This window comes from Pagrus major, chromosome 11, assembly GCF_040436345.1.
Source record: "Pagrus major chromosome 11, Pma_NU_1.0".
In the NCBI taxonomy this organism is placed as follows: Eukaryota; Metazoa; Chordata; class Actinopteri; order Spariformes; family Sparidae; genus Pagrus; species Pagrus major.
Genome location: NC_133225.1, coordinates 12201122 through 12223479, shown reverse-complemented (window position 1 = coordinate 12223479; position 22358 = coordinate 12201122). Strand labels below are relative to the sequence as shown.

At 39.4% G+C, this 22358-nt stretch overlaps 1 protein-coding gene across 1 annotated transcript; it reads right to left on the bottom strand.

The window, feature by feature from the left end:
• Positions 1-2448: 2448 nt before the first annotated feature.
• Positions 2449-10409, bottom strand: creb3l3a (cAMP responsive element binding protein 3-like 3a). Its single transcript, XM_073476238.1, has 10 exons — positions 10070-10409; positions 9585-9701; positions 9152-9395; positions 8551-8684; positions 6843-6953; positions 6635-6741; positions 6089-6157; positions 5814-5898; positions 5266-5359; positions 2449-3233 (listed from the first exon to the last, which is right to left on the bottom strand). Exons 1-10 carry the CDS (start codon positions 10088-10090, stop codon positions 2917-2919), a joined length of 1299 nt encoding a protein of 432 aa, XP_073332339.1. The 5' UTR covers positions 10091-10409; the 3' UTR covers positions 2449-2916.
• Between the last annotated feature and the right edge of the window lie 11949 nt (positions 10410-22358).

Below are 22358 nucleotides of genomic sequence, written 5' to 3'. Positions count from 1 at the left end.
AAATATTCAAATATTTGATATATTTCTGAATCTCTGTTAGCCTGACACATTTTTCAAATAAGTGCTGCAGAAAAATCGCATCATGCCTACAAAAAACAAGAAAAAAAAAGACAAAGAAGTAATAATCCCCCTCACACTTCTCTGAGGTGTGAAATATTGATTCAAGACTGTGCTTTCAAGCTTGAGTTTATGGATAGTTGTTTTAGTTCCCTCTTTATCTCTCTGAAATTGGAAAAAAAACAATTCTGTTAATAAGAAAGTTTGGAGGTGCTCAAGAATCTTCAACCGAACAAGTTTATTCAGGCCACCGTCACACCTTGGGAAAAAAAAAAGACCATCTTGTAGATTAAAAAAGAAGAGAAATCTTTTTGAAGGCACTCTGTCCTACCATCATTCCTTCGTTGCTAACTAAAGTCAGCGGGTACAGATCTATGTGAAGAGGCTTTCCGACTCCACAGGGATTTGGCTAATCAAAGTGATGGGTTATGTTAGTGATTTAAGCCACTGGTGGTCAAGAGACTTTCACCTTGATTAGAAAAAACGACTTAAGACGGAGTCAAATGAAAGAGGAAAGGGGGCAGACGGAGGTCAGAGATAGAGAGACAAGGATTCAACCAGATCACACATCATCAGTTCATGCTGACACAGAAAACACTGTTTGTTTAAAGGCACGTAAAATGCATTTTCTTTCGTGTAACATACTATAGGCCTACTCAAAGTTATTTTTTCACTGAGAGTTTAATTAATTAAGGTATTGTTTACTCCAAAGACACGGTCCCAGCCTTAGCAGACAGCTGATAGGCCTTCTTATTAGTATGCAAATGAAAAACCTGAAACATGTCCTCAGCTAGGTGAACTATAAATTGAAAAGTGACAATTAATGGGTTTTGAAATGGTTCAAGGAATAAAAACCTCCAGCCACATAGAATTATCTTTAATTAATAACATTCAAAAGTAAAATGAATATGAGAATTCAACCTCCAGTAAAACGTAATGTTGGGGGCATCTGTGTTATCGTCTAGCAAAACACAATGTTAAAGGTGAAAACTATGCTGTTTGTAGACATCCCATTCAGAGTGACCCACTTCTACCTGGCTCAGTGGTCGAGTGAACTAGAGAGTGAATAAGAGAGAGAAAAAGTTGAGCAACATCAAAGCAGGGAATCAGAGACATAAAATTTTATCTTCTGACTTTCTGATTTTGTGTACGTGCAGTCAAAGCCAAGCTTCACCCTGTCGGCTGTTTGCCTCTCTGCTCTGTGTATGTGTAGCTCGCCCCACCCTCAGTCAAACAGACACACAGACCGACAGCTCTTTTTACATCCATAACAGACCATTTACATTACATTTAGGGCATTTAGCAGACGCGACCAAAAGCAGAAGAGAGAGATGGAGACAGTGACATAACCTGGTTGCTGCGTTTTTATAGCCATGATCTCATGCGGAAACATTCTGCACATTCAGGCATAGCTGCACACTTCTAGTGGGTCATGAATAAGGGATCACGTTTGTATGAGTTGTTTCACATGAAGACACTGCAACAACTCTAGCAAAGTGCCAGTCAATTGCTGCAATTTAGGTAGCTCCTGACATCCTGATTGTGACTGATGGTGTGTCAGCTCTATAAAGGCCTCTCCTAAGGGATGGAGAAAAGGACAGTTGGAAAGAGGATGGCCGAAATTAATGGAAAATACATCAGTCACACGTCAAGTGAAAGAAAGAAAGGCTAAGGTATTGTGGGGGTTGTAAAAACCCTTCATATCAAATGTGATACATTATGAAACACAGATCTATTTTTAAAAAGCCTTTCCATTGTTGTACAGTATTGAAAACTGCTGAATTTTTAAACGTCATGCCTCCATATAAGCAATCATTTTATTAATGTTATTGTAATACTTTACAAAATGTTTCCACTTTTAGGATGAACGTTAAATTGGAACTACAGTGGTGGTTTATTGTGTTTTGTGTATTCTGTTCAGCCAGAAAAAAACTACAGCTTCTACAGTGGATGATTTCATCACTGAATTGAATCTCCAGTCCTGCCTTGAAGTTCAGTCAAGCTGACCACAGAAAATGTCAACAAGTCAAACCTGGATGAAATTCTGGTCCAAGTGGCAGCGAGGATAAGAGCATTTTCATTCCGTCACTGTGTGGTCTGCGCTGACAAGCCAGACACGGTGAGAGCTGTGGACACAAGCTACAGCCCGACTTCAATGAGTAAATATATGAACATGTCGATCATTGGGTAAGAAGTCTGAGTCATGAGATAAGAGGTCATCTGGTCCACCTTTGGCCCGGTTTTCTGTCTCCCTCTCTGCAAACCATGTCTTCACTGACATGCTGTTCTCGCCCTTTGAGAGGTGGCTTGTCTCGACACTGGATAATACACATTCAGGAACTGCCAAAGGAAATATTAAGTGTACATCGTAAAGAAAATGAACGCACAGTGTTTTGATCCCTCTGATCTCGCTTTGACAGCTTTTATTTGAGGCAGTTTTAACCGTGAATAAATCTAAACAAATTTTTGATTTGATTTCAAAATCCTTAACAAATTATTCATTTGGATCAAAACTATTCACATCATCACAGCTCTATTTACCCAGCTTTTGACAGTCTCAAACACATTCATTTACACTGGCATTTTATCAAAGCCAGCAGACAATAAAACAAACAAAAAAAATGTTTATTTTGACAGGCAACGTCAGCATAAGATTCACATCCATTTCCTGATATATAAAACAGTAGCACAAATAAGGTAAAGGTATACAGACATAATAACAAACAGGAATGCGAAACAGGAATGATTAAAGCCTAATTTCCCTGTCTGTGTAAACAGCAGCCCCAGATAATTCCCTGCTCTACCATTACGACGAGGACGCTGTGGGGTGTTCATGTTGAGATCATTTATGCATTTCTTTTACATGTCATCAGCATGTGGTCGCAGCCTGGCTGATCGGTGGGGATCCAAGGTCAAAGCAGCTATGTGACCAGTAATTGGGTCCACGTGGTAATGACCCATTCTTTCTTCCTGGCTTCTGTTTAGAGACAGTGGCTCCAAATCGGGCCCGTCTTGGTTCACTAACAGCTTTCCCATCAGTGAGGTAATGTCGTCAAATTCCTGGTCTCCGGGGAAATGCCGGTGCAGAGGCTCAGATTCATCCTCAGCGGAGAAAGGCGGCTCAGTGACGTGCAGCACACGGGAAGCCTGAAGGTTCTGCAGAGACCTTGACTGGACTGTGTGACAACAACAGGCAGAGAAGAAGATATACAAGTTGAAGCCTCTGTGGACAAACAGCTCAGCTTGTTATTATCCAATAACCCTTTACTTTAAGTTAACAGTTATAAGCAGTGAATAAAGATTTAATACATAGTTGAAAAGGCACTATTACGTAGCTGTAAGCAGATATAAGATCTTTTTTAAGTATGAACGATTGATTTTTTTTCAACCAATACTGACAACTGATAATTACCTTCTTCTCAATGCCAAAGATAATTTCATAACACAATTTCACATTTTTGTTTTTATATATTTGTATTATGTAAGAAGTTCATAGCCTGTAGTTTACGCACACCTAAGGGTAAGAAAGGCTAACATGTAGTAAACATTCAAGTCATCGTAAACATTTTAACTCCCCTCTGAAATGTTGCAGAACATGTATTGCAAATTGCTATTGTGTTGTCTAACGCTGAAACTGTGAAAAGCGTCCACACTGGCGACTACATGTTTGGCTCTCTTAACCTACACTGTGTGACTCTGCCCAGGTGCAGCAGTTTGATGTCAGGAGTGCGACAACAGCATGCTGCCCTTGTTCTCCTTCTTCTTGTTTTTTATTGTGGGATCACAAACAAACTTTAAAGGTCCATACTGACACTGTCTACTGTATCAAAGTGTTAAACTATGATTGTTAACTCCGTTACAGCAACATTGTTTGTATGAACAGTGTCAAGATTTAAAGTAAAAATCGCTCAAAAGAAGCTCTTAATTTCAGCTTACTAGTTGCATGCAGTTGCACTTCCAGATGCTTATTCTTTGTGCACGGAAAAAAAAACAACTGACTGGTAGGAAGGTTATGCTGACAGTGTCGGATATGTTTCACAGATCTTTTATTGATTTGCTTGGTGGTTTATTCATGACAAGTTTGAGAATCTGAACTTTTGTAACAAAATGAATATACTGTTGGTTGTTTATTGTTAGATCTCTGAAGTGCGGTATTTTTTGTTGAACTCTGGGACCTTTCTTTTTTTGTGAATATTACTTGCCTATTCATAACCTGCAAAAGCTGCCAGGGTATATAGTCAAGCTGTTGTTTTAAAATACTTAGTTTTTAGACATGAATTTGAAAATTCAAATGACAGCTGTTAGGGCATAAAACTAATAACATGTTCATCTTTACAATCAAGATGTGATGGTAACAACGGCATAGCTGAATCAAATTGTCAACTCTAAAATCAAACGTCAAATTGGAATTGTGGATTTGGAGGATTGTGACACCCCTAATGGGCACCCATAAGTGAAAGCTGGTGTATAAACAGATAATGAGAATATAGTTAAACAGATGTGATAGCATAAAATATGTTTTCATAGTTACATTTCTGACAAATACAATACACTAATAAACACTTAAGCGGCCTTACACTGCATACAACTACATGATGGTATGCTATAAACCATTTATAACTGCTTGAAATTGCTAATATGGGGGACATAAATTTAAGTGTTACTGCGTTGTAGCAAATGTGTGTGTCAGTGTGCTTGCCTGTACATCAAATTCAAGCGTAAAGATATTTAAGACTCTAAACCTGTAAAAACTTGTAACATAGCCTGCAGCACTCAGGGAAAGTGCAGCATCGATTGCTTTTTCAAGGCTGTCAAACAGCTTATGGTAACAAATTGCACCTTGGTGCTGTAGAAATCCCGATCTTGCCTCCTAATTAAAAATTGACATTTTGGGAGTTTGTGCCAATAAATCTTAAAATAAAGTGATAGTTAATGGTCATTAATTAGAGGCTGTAGACAGAGCAATAGCTTCATAACTGTAACGATAATACATGGCCTTGGCTCTCTGTGCATTAGCTGTAATCTTTCAATTTTAAGCTGACAGCAAATCCTCAGACAGGCGGAGCCGGCTGTGAGGCTCCGCAGGTGAGAACCTTTCAAGTGGTGGGTGAGACTGCAGTTCTAACAAGCTCCTCAGATGTGACAGAGAGGTGCTGGATTAGTTGGCAGGCAGGCACACAAAGCTATTTGGAGTTGGAGGTTACTCACTTCTGACTGGACTAAAGTCTCCTTGGCTGACCTTGGTGTCAGAGAAGGGCTTGAGGCTGGGGAACAGGATTAGGGAGAAGGACAACAGGAGCACCTGAGGGACGGAGAACAAGAAAGATGGATAAAGGATGGAAAATACAAAGAATGTTGTTACTTGAATATCTGCGTAATCTTCATTGTTTAGCTTTTGAATGTCCAGTAATTTGGATAGTTGCTCTTTCAGGTTGCAGTGTTTTGAAGAATTGTTTTCTTGCCTCTTGTGAAGCAAGGTACTGGTATGTGAGACTATTTATAGACACTCATGTTGCCTCAGGTCTTGCATTTTATCCTATTGGTGGGATCAAAGGCAACGACTTGCTGCTGTTTAAACAGTGCGTTTCTCTCCACGGGGACGGTGTCATTTTGTGCTGTTTTGTCCATTTACATATCTAGTTTGACCTTTGTCAATGGCTCGCTTGTTGCTATTTGGCTTGCTATGAAGGTGAATGTTTTTAACGATGAGTCATATTTTCTGGGCAGTTTGTTTATCACGCAGAGGGCGTCCTTACCAGTACACATGTCCCTGTCTGGGCTGGCTTTTTTGATGTATTCATGACAAGAGCCTGCAGCCTGCGCAACTGTTCCATTAGTGACCTGCAGGGAGGATGGGGCACAAGTGGAAAAGAGGAAAAAAGAGAAAGGAAAAAATCTGAATGAAAACGTGAGACAAGATAATTGGATTAACAAGGGTTTGAGGCAACACAAGGGCGAGGAAAAACGTTTACTGAGTTGAGGAAATGTCAGCTGTCAGATTACAGAGAAAGGAAAAAAAAAGTCCTCTCACATGTTGCATTTCTCCAGCTGCGACACTTTCCTCTGCAGCTCCTGGTTGTGTGCATTACAGGCAGCCATCCTAGAGGAGATAATACAATACACAATTATAACGCATATAACACACACCTTTTTCATTAAAGCTCCAGTAGAGCAATACATATTTCCAGAGGTAAAATGACAAAACCTGGAAGTCCAAGGCCTGTCTGCAGCCAACGCACAGTAGGAAAAGAAAATCAAGAAATTCAAAGTTTGCTTTGGGAACGGTCAGCGTTTCAAATTCGTTGCTAAGATGCAAAAACATGCAAAATAATCAGGAAAAATTTTAAACATTGGCTAACATTTATTCTACAGTTACATGGCACGGCTGGCTCATAAGGGGCCCTACATAATGTCATAATGTACTGAAATTAACTGGCCATGGACTACCTGGAGGGCACGACAGGAAAAAAAAAAAATCAAGAAATTCTCAATTTGCTTTGGAACATGGTCAGCATAGTGAATGTGGTGTTAAGATGCAAAGCTATGCAAAACAATCAGAATTTCTCTGCATTTTTACCTGCTCTCCAGCCCATCAATATACTCCTTCTTCTTCTTCCTGCTCTCCTGGGCGGACTGCTTATTGCGAATCTTTCTGCGTATTTTCTTCAGAATCCTCTCTTCATACTGATTGACAGTGGAAGGAACATTTTCATTTTGAGCCTCCGTGGGATAAACTCTGGGAGCTGGTGGTTGTTTTCATTATTTGGGTATTGATAGGAATTTACCTTTGTGAGAGGCAGCTGGCTCGGTAGAGTAACCCCCTCCTTTGCAAGAAGCTTCTTCTCATCTTCATTGAGAATCAACTCTTGGATGGACTGTTGGGATGGGTGCTGCGGCTGGTGGTGAGATATGAATACTAATATTTAAAACATAGTCAGTGCTGTTTGATTCAATTTTCTCTCTGCCCCAACTCCTCTTCCTCTTCCTCGTCCTCCTCCTCCCCCACCCTTCTCTCTCCCTAGAGCCTTACAAGAAGTAGTTAAATGAATGCAGAATATCTGGCCACCTTCATCACTCTCATTTCATGGCTATCTCAAAGCAATTATGGTGTGACAACCTAAGTTGCATTCTGCGACTCTCCCCTTCATCTTATTATTAAGCTGGCCTTGGAAGATGGGATCAATACCCAGAGCGAGTTGAAACCCACACCACTTCACACCCTCAAGAGGCCCAAACAAATTAGTCTTGTTGTCATCATCTATATTCAGGTGATCTGTATTCCACTTGAGGTAAAGTTTCCGTGGTAATTAAAGGATTATGACATATCATTGAAATGTTTATATATATTTCCATTTTATGCTCACTTTCAGGATCGTACTTTTGTGTTTACATACTTGAATGTTCAAAAAACACATTGTTTTCTCATACTGTGCATTGCTGCACCACCTCTATTCACCTTCTGTCTGAACGCTCCGTGATAGTGCCTGTCTCTTTAAGGCCCACCTCCTGAAATGCCTGGTCTGCTCTGATTGGCCTGCTCTTACAGGCCTAAGCAAACACAGACACCACCCATTTTGTTTCTGCACCAGCTGTGCTGGCGCAACCAGGGCCGTGCTGAGGGCAGGCTGAGGGCGGTGACTGTATAGTTGCCTTGTTTGAAGGGCAGTTCAAGGCAGTTTCTGAATATGAGCTGTGTGCATTTATCTTCGGATTAAGCGTCTTGATACTCTCACAGTATTTATAAAGCACCCAGACCTGCTTTACAATCAAGAAAACAAAAAAAAGAAATCTCACTTTGTACAATATGGGACCTTTAATATGGCGACTGTTTTGCACTGCAGCCTTCTGGGTTTGAACATGCTGGCTGTGTTTCTGTTTGGACTGTGTGGCTTCATCTCCCAGTACTCATTTTCTGTGGGTGCTTCAGTTTCCTCACACAGTCTAATACCAGGTTAGTTTAACTGGAAACTCTTAATTGCCCATAGATGTAAATGTGACCCCGCCGCTTGCTCAATGTCATGGACGGATGGTGCAGCATAAAACTTTCTCTCCACAAAATTCTATTTAAAATATGGCAAACTTTGCCCAATTTAAAGAGATCATATCTCCAAAATCATAAAGGTACAAACAGATTATAGGAAAGTTCAGTGTTTCTTTTTGTTTCCTTCTCTCTTTGTCAACATACAAACCTGAACACTGCTGGGAAAGTTTGCTGATTGTGCAGCAAACCTTCCCATAAACAAATGTTTAAAGATAGAAAGTTCATTTGCAATTCCCCAGGCCTCACCTCTCTCAGTGAATGCATGATTTCAGCGATTGTAGTCACCCACTTGTTTCTACACACACACACTGACTCACACAAAAGATAAAACAGCAGGCCCTGCACATGAGTCGAGCAGTCAAAGAAAGACGTGCACTAGCGCACTTCCCTCAACCACGACTCTACCATCCCCGCAGACTGTCAAATTCCCAACCCAACCAGGAAACACTCACAGCTTCGGCTGTGCCAGACAGCAGCAGATCCTTGACAGTTAGAGGGAATCCAGAGGACAGCTGGGGTCTGTGTACATCGGAGGGATATTCTGTAATTCTCGTCCGGCCCATTGGGAAGGCGGGCTCCCAGGCATCTGCTCCCACATCACACACAAGAACACATATAAAGCCCATGTAAACAGAGATAAATAAGACATGCTAGTGTAATTGTATGGATTATGGTCTGTTTTTTTTTCTGTGATCATTCTCTACTGACAATGACAACTGGAAACATTTATTATGGTGTAATAACAATGAAACAATGATGTTTTCCTGGAGAAAATTCATCTGTGCTCAAATGTTATAATATTTTCTCAGTCCTCCATGACAGTATGCATTCATTCAATATGGATATCTTTGGGTTTTGGACTATTTGACGACATCATTAGATTAAAGGAACTTGTGAAAAGCATTTTTTTAAATTTGCTGACATTTTATAGACCAAACAATACATTTGTTAAACAAGAATATAGCCTTTGAAGTGATCAATGATGAAAATCATCATTAATTGTCCCTTAGATGTTAAAATGTGTCATTATGAATGTTTTTCATGTGGACTTACTAAGGTCAATGGAGATGTTGCCTTCCAGGTCTGCCTTAGTTTGTGGCCTTGTGGGAAAATACTGAGCGTCCCCATGGGGGCTCTCAGGACGCTGAGGGCTGTCCATCTGGTCTGACGGGGGGTCCTCACTGATCCCACTGTCACTTGGAGAGGGGGACCAGAGAGGTGAGCCTGACACGGATTCATTTCCAGTCAGGAGGGCCTTGAGGAAGTCATCATCCCCCTGTTCGGCCGGCTGCAGCATCTACCGAGTGAAAACACTATTATTAGTCTGTGCCTGTGTGAATTGACATCACAGCGCGAGATGGGACAGTCTCTTTTAAAAACCGACAAGAAGCCAGAGAGTATGTCAAGGAATTATAGAGTCGACGCGAAGTAAACAGCTATTTGTAACATGTATGAATGGCAGTCGAGATCCCACAGTCTTACTCACATTCGGGTCCTGGATTGGCCAGATGTGATGGTTGCCATGGCGCCCTGATTCCTCATGACGGAGAATGCCTTCGTTTTGATCAAACAGCCAGTCAAGCAGCTCGATGCCATCACATCCCTGAAATGAGATCATGACATTTAATGTCACACAGTACTGTGTCTTTCAAGCTTTTAGAAGCAGGGATATCAAGACAGAAAGCTGTCATATACTTCCACAACTGGGGACAGCTTTTTACTGCCACAATCCTCCTGAACACACTGTACTGTACAATATCTTCCCCCAATCTCCCTAGATATTTGTCATTCTCTGTGACTGGCGCTTTCAATGTTGTTTTAACCAGACATTTCTCAATAGATTTCGGTAGCTTTAGGTTTTTGTGTTGGCTTTTAATTCGCTCTCACGCCTGAACTTTGCTCTGCTGACTCGCCCCAATAACCCATAAATGACAAACTCCAATGTAATAAAAAGTATAATATTTTATTTACCTGATCTTGGTAGTGCTCCATAGTTTCCTTGCCTGGGGGAGACACCAAAGAAGTCCCCAAGACAGCAGAGATCAAGCAAAAATATCTTATTCCTTTGTAGTGGAGGAGCTTTGTCTCTGTTCCTAAAGAGTCTCCGCTGTATCTCTCAGCTCCTCTTCTCGGGTCCAAAGTTTAAACTCCAACTCAACACACCCAGTCAACTAGCTGGCTTTGTTCGCATTGGCTACAAGGAGATATAATCTGATTGGCAGCCAAGAGTACACAATAAGGAACTTGACAAGTTGGTCAATATGGAGACGGAGGACATGAAGTCTCCACTAAGATGTAAAACAACAGAAAGGGCAAAGTCTGTTGTTTCTTTTCCCTTTAGTTTTTTTTGATAGTTTATTGACATAAGGATAGCTCTGACCTTTGGCATATATTAATAACACAATGGACATGCAATGGTTCTGGAAAACAAAGGTAATCAACACTGGTTTGAAAAATGTTGTAGACCATAAGAGCACTTCAGACAACCTGTAACAGTCCTCTTTAATAATGTGATTATGTGTCTCAAATCATATTGGTGAAGTAAATGATACATTTTCACACGCATAGTTTGCATTTTGATGTGTCATGGCACTTCTTGAAGAAATGGGGATGTTAAGGGGATGCTTTGTTTGTCGTGTAAGTGGAAATAATAAAAAGCAGCCTGAGGCCATTAAAAGCAGCATTAATCAGCCTTTACAAACATGAATGTACTGCAAAGTAGCGGATAAAAACCCAATTACCAAAAAAACCAAACAATTAGAACCCTCCCTTAATCATAATCTATGTGAATTGTCCAGGGGCCTAATTATTTCTTTCACTTAAGCTTTAAAACCCTGAGTGTACCTCTGCAAGACAAAGAATAAATGAATTCCTCATGGAGGAAACCTGAGAGCACAAAAATACCCTTATTTTATTAAAAATTTAGTTTTTGATGGAATTTTCATGTGAGACTGAAGACAAAACACAGCCAAATTAGAAGAAGTGCACATAGAAAAAGAGGAGCAGTGTTCTGAGGATTTGAGCTTGTTGATTTTTTTTCTGTCATCTGAGAGCATAAATCAATACACAGCTGAAGAGACAACAAAACTTTCTTCTTCAAAAGTCAGTACAGTAAAGTCTCAGCTTGATATAATCTTAAAAGCAAACATATAGGTCAGTGACAGCATCTTGGTACAACCCGTATTTACGTTTCTTGTGTATTGGACTTAGCAATTATTACAGCAGCAAGGGTGGAAGTCAGGTGAAGAAGTACAAAAGAGCGACAAAGTCTGCATATGGAGGAGGACAGTCGCGTTAAACAAGCTCAGAACTTTCAGCCAGATGGTCATTGTTTGTGTCAAGTTTGAACCAAAAAGTCAACAGTGAGTTATTTTAACTTACTAATGTAGTTAAGTTACATCACATAATGTGACTTGAGTTATGTAGGTAACGTACTGTATGTGCGGAACCAAAGTATTGCAGTTATTTTCACCCAAACTTTGTTTTCCTAAACCTTACCAAGTAGTGTTCTTTCTTGTTCTTGGAATAGTTTGACATACAAAATAACATATAATAATATAAAAATAATAATATGACAACTTGGTTTCTTGAAGGGAGTATTATGAATATGACGCTACAGCCAGAAGCTGGTTAGCTTAGCTTTACACAACGACCGGAAACAACGGGAAACTGCTAGTTATAGGTTCTCTCTGAAGATATTCGAATCCGGCTAGCACCTCCCAAAAGGAAATGGTGTTATGTTATACATTTTTACATTTTGCATGGATTAAACAAATAAAGTATAATGCATTTATAAGTGAGCTTAAGAGGTGTGGGAAGGTGAACTTTTTAAATTTTGGACTGTGCCTAGCTAACTGTTTCCCTCCAGTCCTTCCGCAAATAGAAAAGCTAACCAGCTGCTCACTCTAGCAACATGTTTGACACTGTCATTACCTGATTTGTTAGAGACATTGGTGTTCGATATCTTGAACAGTTAGGTACAGCAACACCACAAACTGAACTGCATTAAAGCTGCTGTAAGCGTTGTCGTAATTTTAGCTAACTTCCTGGGATAATGTGGTAATCGCCAGACATAGCAACAAACAGGTGGAGACAGGACTCCCTCTTTATGGAGTTCTGTGTCCTGATTGGATAAAATGGGCAGGGATACCAGGAAATTTGTTTTCTCTTGTACTGCATGAGCGGGCAGATGAGAAACATTGCTGACCAAACACTCTATAACAGTGAATACTGTTGGAATACAGAGCTATTTAACACTTTTTCTAATAAAAAAGTATATAACTGACAGCAGCTTTAACACTGTACATTTGTACAACAAGTCTAGTTAAGATTATGATTACATTAACTAGTGATTATTTCAGACAGCATTTCGTGGTTGCATGTTGTTGCAAGGCATTTTTTTCAATGTTCTTTTTGCTGTTATTGCATGCTGTCCAAATATCTGGACAAATTGTACTTTGATGCCTTGGCAATATTGTTCTTGCAATTTTCATGTCGATAAAGTTAATTTTGATTTGAACTGATGTGAAAGAAAATGCTGTGCTACAACAGGCAATCACGCACCACCATCCAGAATAATCATTAGCAAATGTAACCGAGTAAACGTACTGTATCAAATTGCCAGTTCTACTTCACTTCTTCTCAAATATTGGTGCCGTACATGGTTGTTCAAGATGGTGGACGTGCTCGTGTAATGGTAATGACAACTATACAGACATGAAAGTTGTATCAATCCCAAAATGTTAAACTATACCTTTAAAATCCCTCTACCAGCATAACTGCCAGAAAAGAAGTCTTGCAAGAAATGCTGTGATAGTTGAAGTTTTAGTGTAAAAATTGAAATTTCATGATCTTGCCTGTAAGGCCAGAACCACCGCTTCTTTTCGTTCCACCAGATTGTCACCCTCACATCCTCTCTGAGCTCACTAACACGTAGAAAGGTAGAATGAGGTCACTGCCAGTAAACATGGTTTTATCAGACTTATTCACTTCATGTATTGCAGTTGGACATGGCAATACGTTTATTTGACTTGGCAGCAAAGGATTGTTGGTACGGCTCCCTGCTGCAGCAGTACAGCATGACAAAACAGAGTAGACAACACATCATAAATAAACTGAAAGGCGAACTGCACAGTAGTCACGTATTTAACTGAACGATCCAAACTCAGCAGAGAACATAAAACCTTGCGGTCAGACGAGATGGAGGCTGTGGTGGAGCAGCAGCAAAGCAGCGATACGAAGGCCTTTAAACAGACGACCACATCAGTACACTGAGATTTGATGGGAATGATAAGCTAGCTGTCAGCTGACACAGCACACAGTGTCTTGCCGGGTCTAGTCTTTTGGGTGTTCATAAAAGAAGCATTATGTAATCATTATGACTTCATTATCTGATGGGGGAGGGTTCCAAAGGGCAAAAGCTCTGTAAGTGCTGCACAAGTTGTTTTTGAAAACCTCAGCTCTGAAGAAAGAAAGCTCTCTGAAAAGAGACAAACACAAACACAGAGTGGGCGTACAGTCATAAACTGTAAAGGTCAAGTTTCATGGCCCCAGCGCCATGTCGGTTATCAACAGTCTCGTCAGAAAGAGACTGTCTTCACTCGAGGAATTTACTCATGTTGTTATAGATTTGTTACTCAAAAGGAGTTCATACATTTATTTTAATTCTGCCTATTTGATATTTTTTGAGCATTGTAACTTTCAATTCAACAGTAATTGTTCAACAGAATCAACAAAGACAAATAGGATGTATACTATAATATAGAAGTAACTGAAGTTCTTAGCTATGTTAGCAACGTGGCTCCATTAACGGAAATGGCAATGTCAATTGTTTAGTCAAACACCACTTTGGTCCTGACTGCAATATCTCAACAAATATAGACTGAATTGTCATGACATTTTGAACAGACAATCATGTTAATTTTTGCAAATAACATTAGCATACTCGCACAATAAACTAAGATGGGGAACATGCTAAGCACTACATATTATCATAATTTTAGCACCGTTATTGTGAGGATTTATTGTAGCAGACTCCATTTCTAAATGAACGTTAGCCACCTTCACTCTCTGCCAGTGGAGCAGAGAGAGGCACTGAGACGAGGCACTCAAGAATCTGCATAAGGTCGCATCCTTTGTACTGTTGTGGAAAATTGGAGTCCTTCACAAAGAAATCCACAGTCCAGCAGCATTAAACAACGGCGTCCACAAATCGTCCATAGGCTTGTATACTGTAGGCAACTGAGAGAGATGGGAAATGTCTCACTGTTCACGTCACATTATAATCTGATCGCATATGGCCAATAAAAAAGTGACTGATACATGAAATTGCAACACATAGTTACATAGAGCCCCTTTAAGTCCCCTTTTAAGTCTCAAACTCTTAAGTTGGCTGAGAAGAGATGAGAGAGGTAAGAAGAAGACAAGATGATTTCAAATGATTCATTCCTTGCTGAAATTGAGCTTGTAGAACTGCATGTTCCAGCTCAACCCCGCAGAAGTCTTCCTTCTTTTTTTTTTGCTTTGAAATGCTGAAAGATGAAAAAGAGCTGAGAATATGATTCAAAGATTAAAAAATCAAACCTAAAATAAATCCTGTGCAAAACTTTTTCATCTGATTTCACTTGGTTGAAATAAAAACTCTGGATCACCAGACTTTTTTTCAGGGCTTCCGTAAAAAACAAACCAAAAAAAAAATTCCAGGTAACCCCGATTACCAGCATAAATCCAAAACACAGATTTCATGATGCTGAATGCTGTATGATGCTGTACCGCCGTGCATGCGCTCCACCTATGCCCCAGGAGAAACTGCTTTCAAACCCGAAGGTCAGCAGTCTGACAGTACTGTGAAATATTAATTTGAAGGTGTCTAGAGGGATGCAGTCAGGTATTGACCTAACGTTACAGTACAACAGCACCTACTTTTTTATTAATTTACTGTATGTCAAACCATTTCTATTCCAATACCTAAGGGGCGATTTTTTTTTTTTAAGTCATGGACCCTTGTGGAGAGTTGAGAGCCCTGCAGGAGGAAAAAACAAGAGCTAAACATGCATAATGAATGAATTATATAGTGCCTGTGCCTGTTGTTGATGAGTTGAGATGACATTTGACAGAGCACTATTAATTTCCCATTTGAACGCTACTCTCCGCTGTGTTGCATATTCCAGAAATCTGAAGCGAGGGTCAGATGACAACGTATTCCTAATTGAAAGCTGGGGGGAAAGGTATGGAAATGAGCCTCAACAACAACACCGTACTGAGATTTACAGATGCTGAAGACCAAATGCCAATCATTACAGTAAATGCCAGTCTGACAAGAGCTGTAACACTGCAAGACCTCACAGGTGGCCTGCATAATGTGAAATAAAAATCCCAGAAAACACTAATGTAGCCTGAAAGAAGCTATGAAAATCCCTATATTATGATATGTTATATAATATGGCTACATGGCACAACAGTTTGGCTGGCAGACGTGACATTTGGTAAAACTAGTCGTGCATACATGAATATTATAATGGATCTCGTGACATCTCCTCTACTATACCTGGTGTGTTTCAGTCACATAGATTTCACTGGGATATGTTTAACAGTGAGTGAATTGTGATGCAACATTCAAATGACTTCTTACAGTACACTCGTGTGTCTTGAGGCTTCATTTTTGCCGGGGTAATTACATTAAATCTGTTAAACAACACACCAGACAGGCAACTAATACTACATCTACCAAGCATACAAAGAACCACTCAAGGTCTAGCTTTGAGAGACTATTAGCATATCAGACCAGAAATGTGACAATAGGCTAATTTGCATTAACTCTCTGGAGTGAGTTAAGGTCAACATCAAGGCTTAATGAATAACTCTGAGCTGACGTCTTATTATGTCAGATTCGTTTAAAAGAGAGACTAAAAAAGCATCTATCATTGGAGGCTTTATGCACAGCGAGAAAGAAGAGAAAAGGGAGAAGAAAAGAGATGCAGCAGAGAAAAGCAGATGCAAGAATCACTGAGTACGTTTTTATGACCTTAAGTTCAGCTCTACTTGCCAGTGGCACTGAATAGATAAGTTAATTATTTGATCAACATATATTTAATGGTGGTTCAGGCTTTTGTGTTCTGTTTCATATGATTTTTATCAATTGAGTGATTGCATTGCTAAGTTATATGCTCACTTTTAAGTCTTGTCATTTGTAACAGTCATTTGTCATAATATTCTAAAATTGAATAGACTGAATGATTTTGAAATTAATTGTGCAAAGCTCGGAGAGACACGGTAGAACAAATACAATGACCATTATTCAAAAAAGATTGTTATTTTGCAAGGATTTCTCAACATATTCAGTGAGTCTTGGCCCCAAAAGCAATGTCAAAACATCATAAGAAACACAGGGTGCTTAATCCTAACAAATGGATTAAGAGGGTTTAGCGAATACTCGGCTGAAAAACGAGAATTCAGTACAGATAAAGTACTTCTCATCCAAGTAAAATGTGTCAATATCTGGACTTTAAGCTCAATTTAAGCTGTTTTCTAATAAATATAGCAAATTCTGATCAACCCATCAATTTCAGACTGAAACTAACAACCTCACTTTTAGCCCAACACATTGTGAATACAGATATGGACACAGATAATGTATTTAATGGAACAGATACAGACACTAGAAACCATCTTGCAATAGGATGACACCAGCCGCCTTTCAACATGTCAACATTATGACCCATGAGTACTCTGCGGCCATTATGAGATAATTACATGAGCCACATTCATCTTTGAACTTGGCTTTCATTTTAATCATATTGCTTTGACAAAATCTGTTCACAGACAGACATAATTACAACCAGAAAAATACTCAAAAGCTGCTTCTGTATTAGTTCCCGCCACATAGGTGTCTCTAGGACTACAAACGTGGGACAGGGGCACACAGTGGGGAGATGGGTTGGCATGCTCTTACTTCCAGCCCCCTTGGAACACTACCATCTTCAAATTCTGCCTTCATTTTGATCTCAACACACACTTTTAAAGTTTCACACTATCACACTGACAAAAACCTGATCAGAGACAGACAAACAGATATATAAATCCAAGTCCAAACTTTAAAGCAGCAGTAGAATTCCACTGGACTATGACCGAACATGAGGAAGAAAGTGGAAGAGGCCCTTTGTGATTAATGACATGAGCAATAAAAAGTTAGTGAACCAGAATGTAAGCCATGAGGTGAGGTGGGACTTCAGCTATCAAAAACATTTTGTCAGAAAGAAGAGTGATCCACAAAATCCTGAGTCTCATGTTCATGTCAGTGACATCAAACAGTATAAGCATACACATCCAGCACTGACATTATCAGCAAAGTTAGCAGCAGTCAAGAAAGTTAAAGTTGGGGCTGGTTGTGTTGTCCCTGTACCCGCCATATAAATTGATGATTTCGCAAAATGTATTCCGATTTACCGTCAGTCAGTAAAGTTTCAGTTTGACATTTAGCTGCATCAGCCTCTGGGCAAAATAAATCACTCTAACTTGAGATATTCAACTTCAAATGGCTTTATTTAGAGAGTTTTGTTTTTGAAGTAGCTTATTCATTAAATTCTGTTTCATAAATGGGAATTTAGAAAGTGTGAAATGTTTTTTTTTGTTTTGTTATTCAGTCAGAGTGCAGCAAAACAGCTTGAATAGAAGAGTTCACTTGGATTTCATTACACACAAAGACAAAAAGGGCACTTTTAAGTGACAGGACCTTGAGGCATTTTTCTATCTGTGTCTGCATTTCCACAGGGCGCTCTGGTTTCCTCCCACAGAGATGCAGGTCAGGTGAAGCTGACACGCAAAATTAACTGTGTGTGTAAATTTGAGTCTGTCTGTATGTGGTCAATGTGTGTGCCAGTGTGTGCTGCTATAGGTTAAAGCCCCCTATAACTCTTAATAGGTGATACTGTTCAGAGAATGACAGGCGAATGGAGCAGTCTGGCGCATCTCAACCCCTGTGTGATAAAGGTGAGTGAACACGAATGCATCCAAGAGGGCACTTATTAGTTGTGAGGAACTACTAACTATTTTGACCTAGAGCAGGTGTAAAAGATAACATTCAGAGCGCCAGACTAACTTTTCACACTGGTTGTACTGGTACCCCTAAATGCGCCTCATTTAGGCACACCAGCACACAATTTACTTGCCCTCCATAATACATTTTAATTTGATTTCATAGCAAATTATGTAAATGATTGTAAACAGGAATAAAGGTGCAGAATAATGATTTTCTTCATTCAAATCACATCACATGCATCAAGAAATTGCGACAACCTCAATCGTTTTAGGTTATAACGAGCTGATGTTTAAAGGTGAATATGGCAACAAGTGTAGATGTGATACAAAAACTTTCTAAGCCCAGTGTTACTCTACAATCCTCTGGTTTATCAGTTAAGAGTTTGAACTACACTGCAGTCTGGTTTATCTATAATAAACAGAGTGACAGCTGACTCGCATGAACGGGTCCAACACATGTTGTGTTCCACATCTCATGTGTGAAATGACTGTATCCTAACTATTCTTGATAAACTATGATATTATGGTCATCGTCCAGGTTCTGCCTCACTCCCTTTATTGTCTCATCTTGGACCGCCATGGCCTAATGTTACCAGTGTAGACACAGGAGCCCTTAAATTAATGATTGCTCAGTTATAATCATCTGCTCCAAAGGATATCCGGTTTGCTTTGATCTCTTGTCACAGTGGGTGGCCTATGCGCCAATAAAATGAACCAAAGGGCTCTTCATTATTTTGGTTGTTTTGATGCAATATGCAGATTGAGGTACCTTGTGATATTAAAATCTATTAGAAGTGGAAGGAACCGTACATGATAACTGAAGACTAAGTTGTTGTGCCCATGAAACACCATCCTACATGCATACATGTCAGAGCTACAGTGTCCATCCAACACTAACATTGTTTCTGGCTGAAAGAAAAGCAGTGAGTGAAAGATGCTTAACAATTCAAGCAACAAGCTGGCCTCAAACTTTATTGCAAATGTATATATTCATCTGATGTAGCTGAATACAACATCATCACAAATCACCAAACAGCCACAGAAATCATTGAATCATTACCTTTGAGAAAATATATATTTTGCAGAGCCCAGTCGGCAGGATATAATGTTAGCAGTTAAAGTTTCTGCAAACCACGGATACGTCCAAGGTTGACATTAGTTGCAAATGTGGCATATTACACTCACATCGTATGCTAATTGGGTGAAAACTGTGTGTGTTTTTTAAGGAGACTTGCAAACACTTCCATCTGTTATCATGGCAACCAAAACAGATATTTTAACCCATACCATGATGTTTTTTTTGAACCCTAAACAAGTAGTTTTTGTGCCTAAACCTAAGCAGAGAATTAGCCCAGCATTGTGACAAGAGAGAAATAGAAAATTAGACCTAAATAAATGTAAAGTTGCAACGTAAAGACGCATTCAGTTTGAACTTATCTGTGGTTTTGCTGGTGATTGTTGTATAGCATGGCAGTAAAACCTTTACTTTAATGCAACATTATTAGTAACATGTCACTTATGAAATGAATCTAACCATGAATTAAATGCTCAGTTCAGTGCAAAGCAATGCAGATTAGACTATGCAGCTGTATTGTTATATAAACAGATTGATTTTAAAACACGGAAAGGCATTTTTCTGTCTAAGAAACATAAGCCACCACTTTGGTGATGTTCACTCTGTCAGGGATCCATGCTTTTCTCTGGTCATTGGGAGTGTTAAAGGTGCAATGTGTAAGAATTGGCCACCTGTCAAATTACTCCAAACAAATAGGGGGCAGCTTGTCTCAAAAGTAACTGCTTATTTCTGCTAACTGTGGCTACAGTTACTGTGGCTACAGTTAGCTAGTAAGCTCAGTTAATCGTGCAGCTAGCTTGTTTTCTTGGTGATTTTTTTTTTTTATAAAATGTTGTGCTTTATAGATACAAATTTTTGTCAAAACACATTAATTTATTTTACTCTTGCTATTGTCAATGTTTGCATTAAAAGCTGTGTTTTGCTACTCAGGGCAGGGCCATAGTGATTCCATGTGCTCATGGTAGGAATCAAAGAAAACACAAATACACTTTGAATTTTTTTTTTTTTTTTGCTGACCCAGAAATTGTATAGAAAAAATGCAAGCTGAAAACATGCTGTCTGATATTGACATATGTGTGGGAGGAGTGTTTGGACACCTTTCATCAATCTCATCAGTCTCCCTCAGGCCGAAGCGCAGCAGATGTTCAGTGGCCCTGAAACAGCCTCATGTCAATATGCCCGAACTCACCTGAGCCAGACACACTTCACATCTGCCAACACTTTTTACACCACTACTATGTAAGTACTCTGGTATTGTGAAGTTTCCCACGACAGATGTTTTTAGTAACACTCTATAAAAGTTGTGCAAAAGCCTCATCTATATACACTGTTCCAAAGCAGGTGGATAACCAGCCAACTGAGGAGGCCAAACATCCACAGCTATCTATGACGCCCTGCTTGTTCAGCTGGCAGTTTCTGTAAGAGAATCATTTCTGTCGATATGGATTATTAACAGCAAATGTGATATGTAAGATGCTGCTTTAGGGGAACTGGCAATAATTTATTGCAGGTTAGTCATTATTTAGACACAGCTGTCCTTACGCGACTGGTAGGATCGGAGTGGAGATCACAGTGGAACACAGCTTCCATCTAGTGGTTAGAAATTGTAAGTACAAATTCAACCCAAAGGTCACTGAGGCTTTCTTTTACAGTATGCTGACTTGCTGTAGTGGTGGGAATATAGAGGTGTAAGGCCCAGATCATCAAATGATCCTCAAGGAAGCCTATTTCTTTAAACTGGTGTGACGTCTGTTCTCTGCAAAGATAAACCAGAATTAGAGATTTCATGTCTAAAGTGTAATGCTACGACAGTCCAGCAACTCAACGTGTTTGCATGCATGGTAACACTTTATGATAACTTTCATTAATAAATGGTACATTTATAGTTAATTAGATTTTAGTTCATAGTTATTTCACTGTTAACAAACTATTCAGGACTACTCCAGGAAGAGCCACAGAGGAGACCCTTCCCTCAGGACAGACAGACACGCTATAGATGTCGCTTGTACAGAACAGAACAACAAAACCACAGTTTACAAATTTCACTGACAGTTTGTCTGATACAAGGAAATTATTTAAAATATATGTGAAGAGTGTGGATGACTGAGCAGGCTCAGGCATCACCAAGTGGTGACACAATATGTGCTTCAGCGGGAGCTACACAGTGTTTATTAACCATTCGCAAAGTATAATAAACATCAGCTGCAATGTTACAACAAAAGTTGCTTAATAATAATAAAGCATTTCATTGTTCATGAAAAAACTATTAACTAAAAGTTATTTCACTATTTACTGTTTCTATTTTCAAAAGAAATGCCCGAAATCAGTAATGGAATGTAACTGATTACATTCTCGCAAGTACTGAGCTTAAGTGAAATTTTTAGGTACTTTCCATTTTCTGCTACATTTATCGAATAACTTCAGCAACATTGCATCTATTGCCAGAAAAAATACTTTTGATCAAGTATTGTACATTTAATTTCAGATACTTTATGACTTTAACTCATGTGGGTGACCTTCACTTTTTACCAAAGCAATATTTAAACACAATATTTTTTTTACTTTACACTTATTGCTGCAGGAAACTGGGTCATTTTGTTTGATGAGTTTATTACACCAACCCGAACACATCCTGTCACTAATCTGCTTCTTCTGTTTAATATTACAAGGATCTACTTGTGTCTCTTTGATATTTATTTCCAGCGATAAGCCTGTGTGTGATAGGAAAGACAAATATTCTCTCTACAAAATGGACAGGACAGGGCTAGACCATGTCTTCTGTTGGTGTGATGGCATTTTGGAGATAAGCGTATTAATATTGAAACAGCAGCAGTCCAGACAATCTTGAAATTGAGGTAGTTGTCGAGGCAACTCAGATCACAGCAGTGACTTAGATTAGCGAGAAAGACGAGATGGCTCTGCGGGCTAGACCATTTCCCAATCACAGTGGGTGATTGGGATCTCTTAGAGGCCATTTTTGGATGATAAAGTTAATCTTCAATATATCAAAATTGTTTCATTATTTCCAATCATTCCTGCTCTTCTTTTATCCTGCAACCCATGTAATGCACAGCATGAGACCCGGTGCAGAAGGAAATTGTCTGTTTCAGAGCCCTCAGTGGACCGAGAACAAGCTGCTCAGTAGGAGGA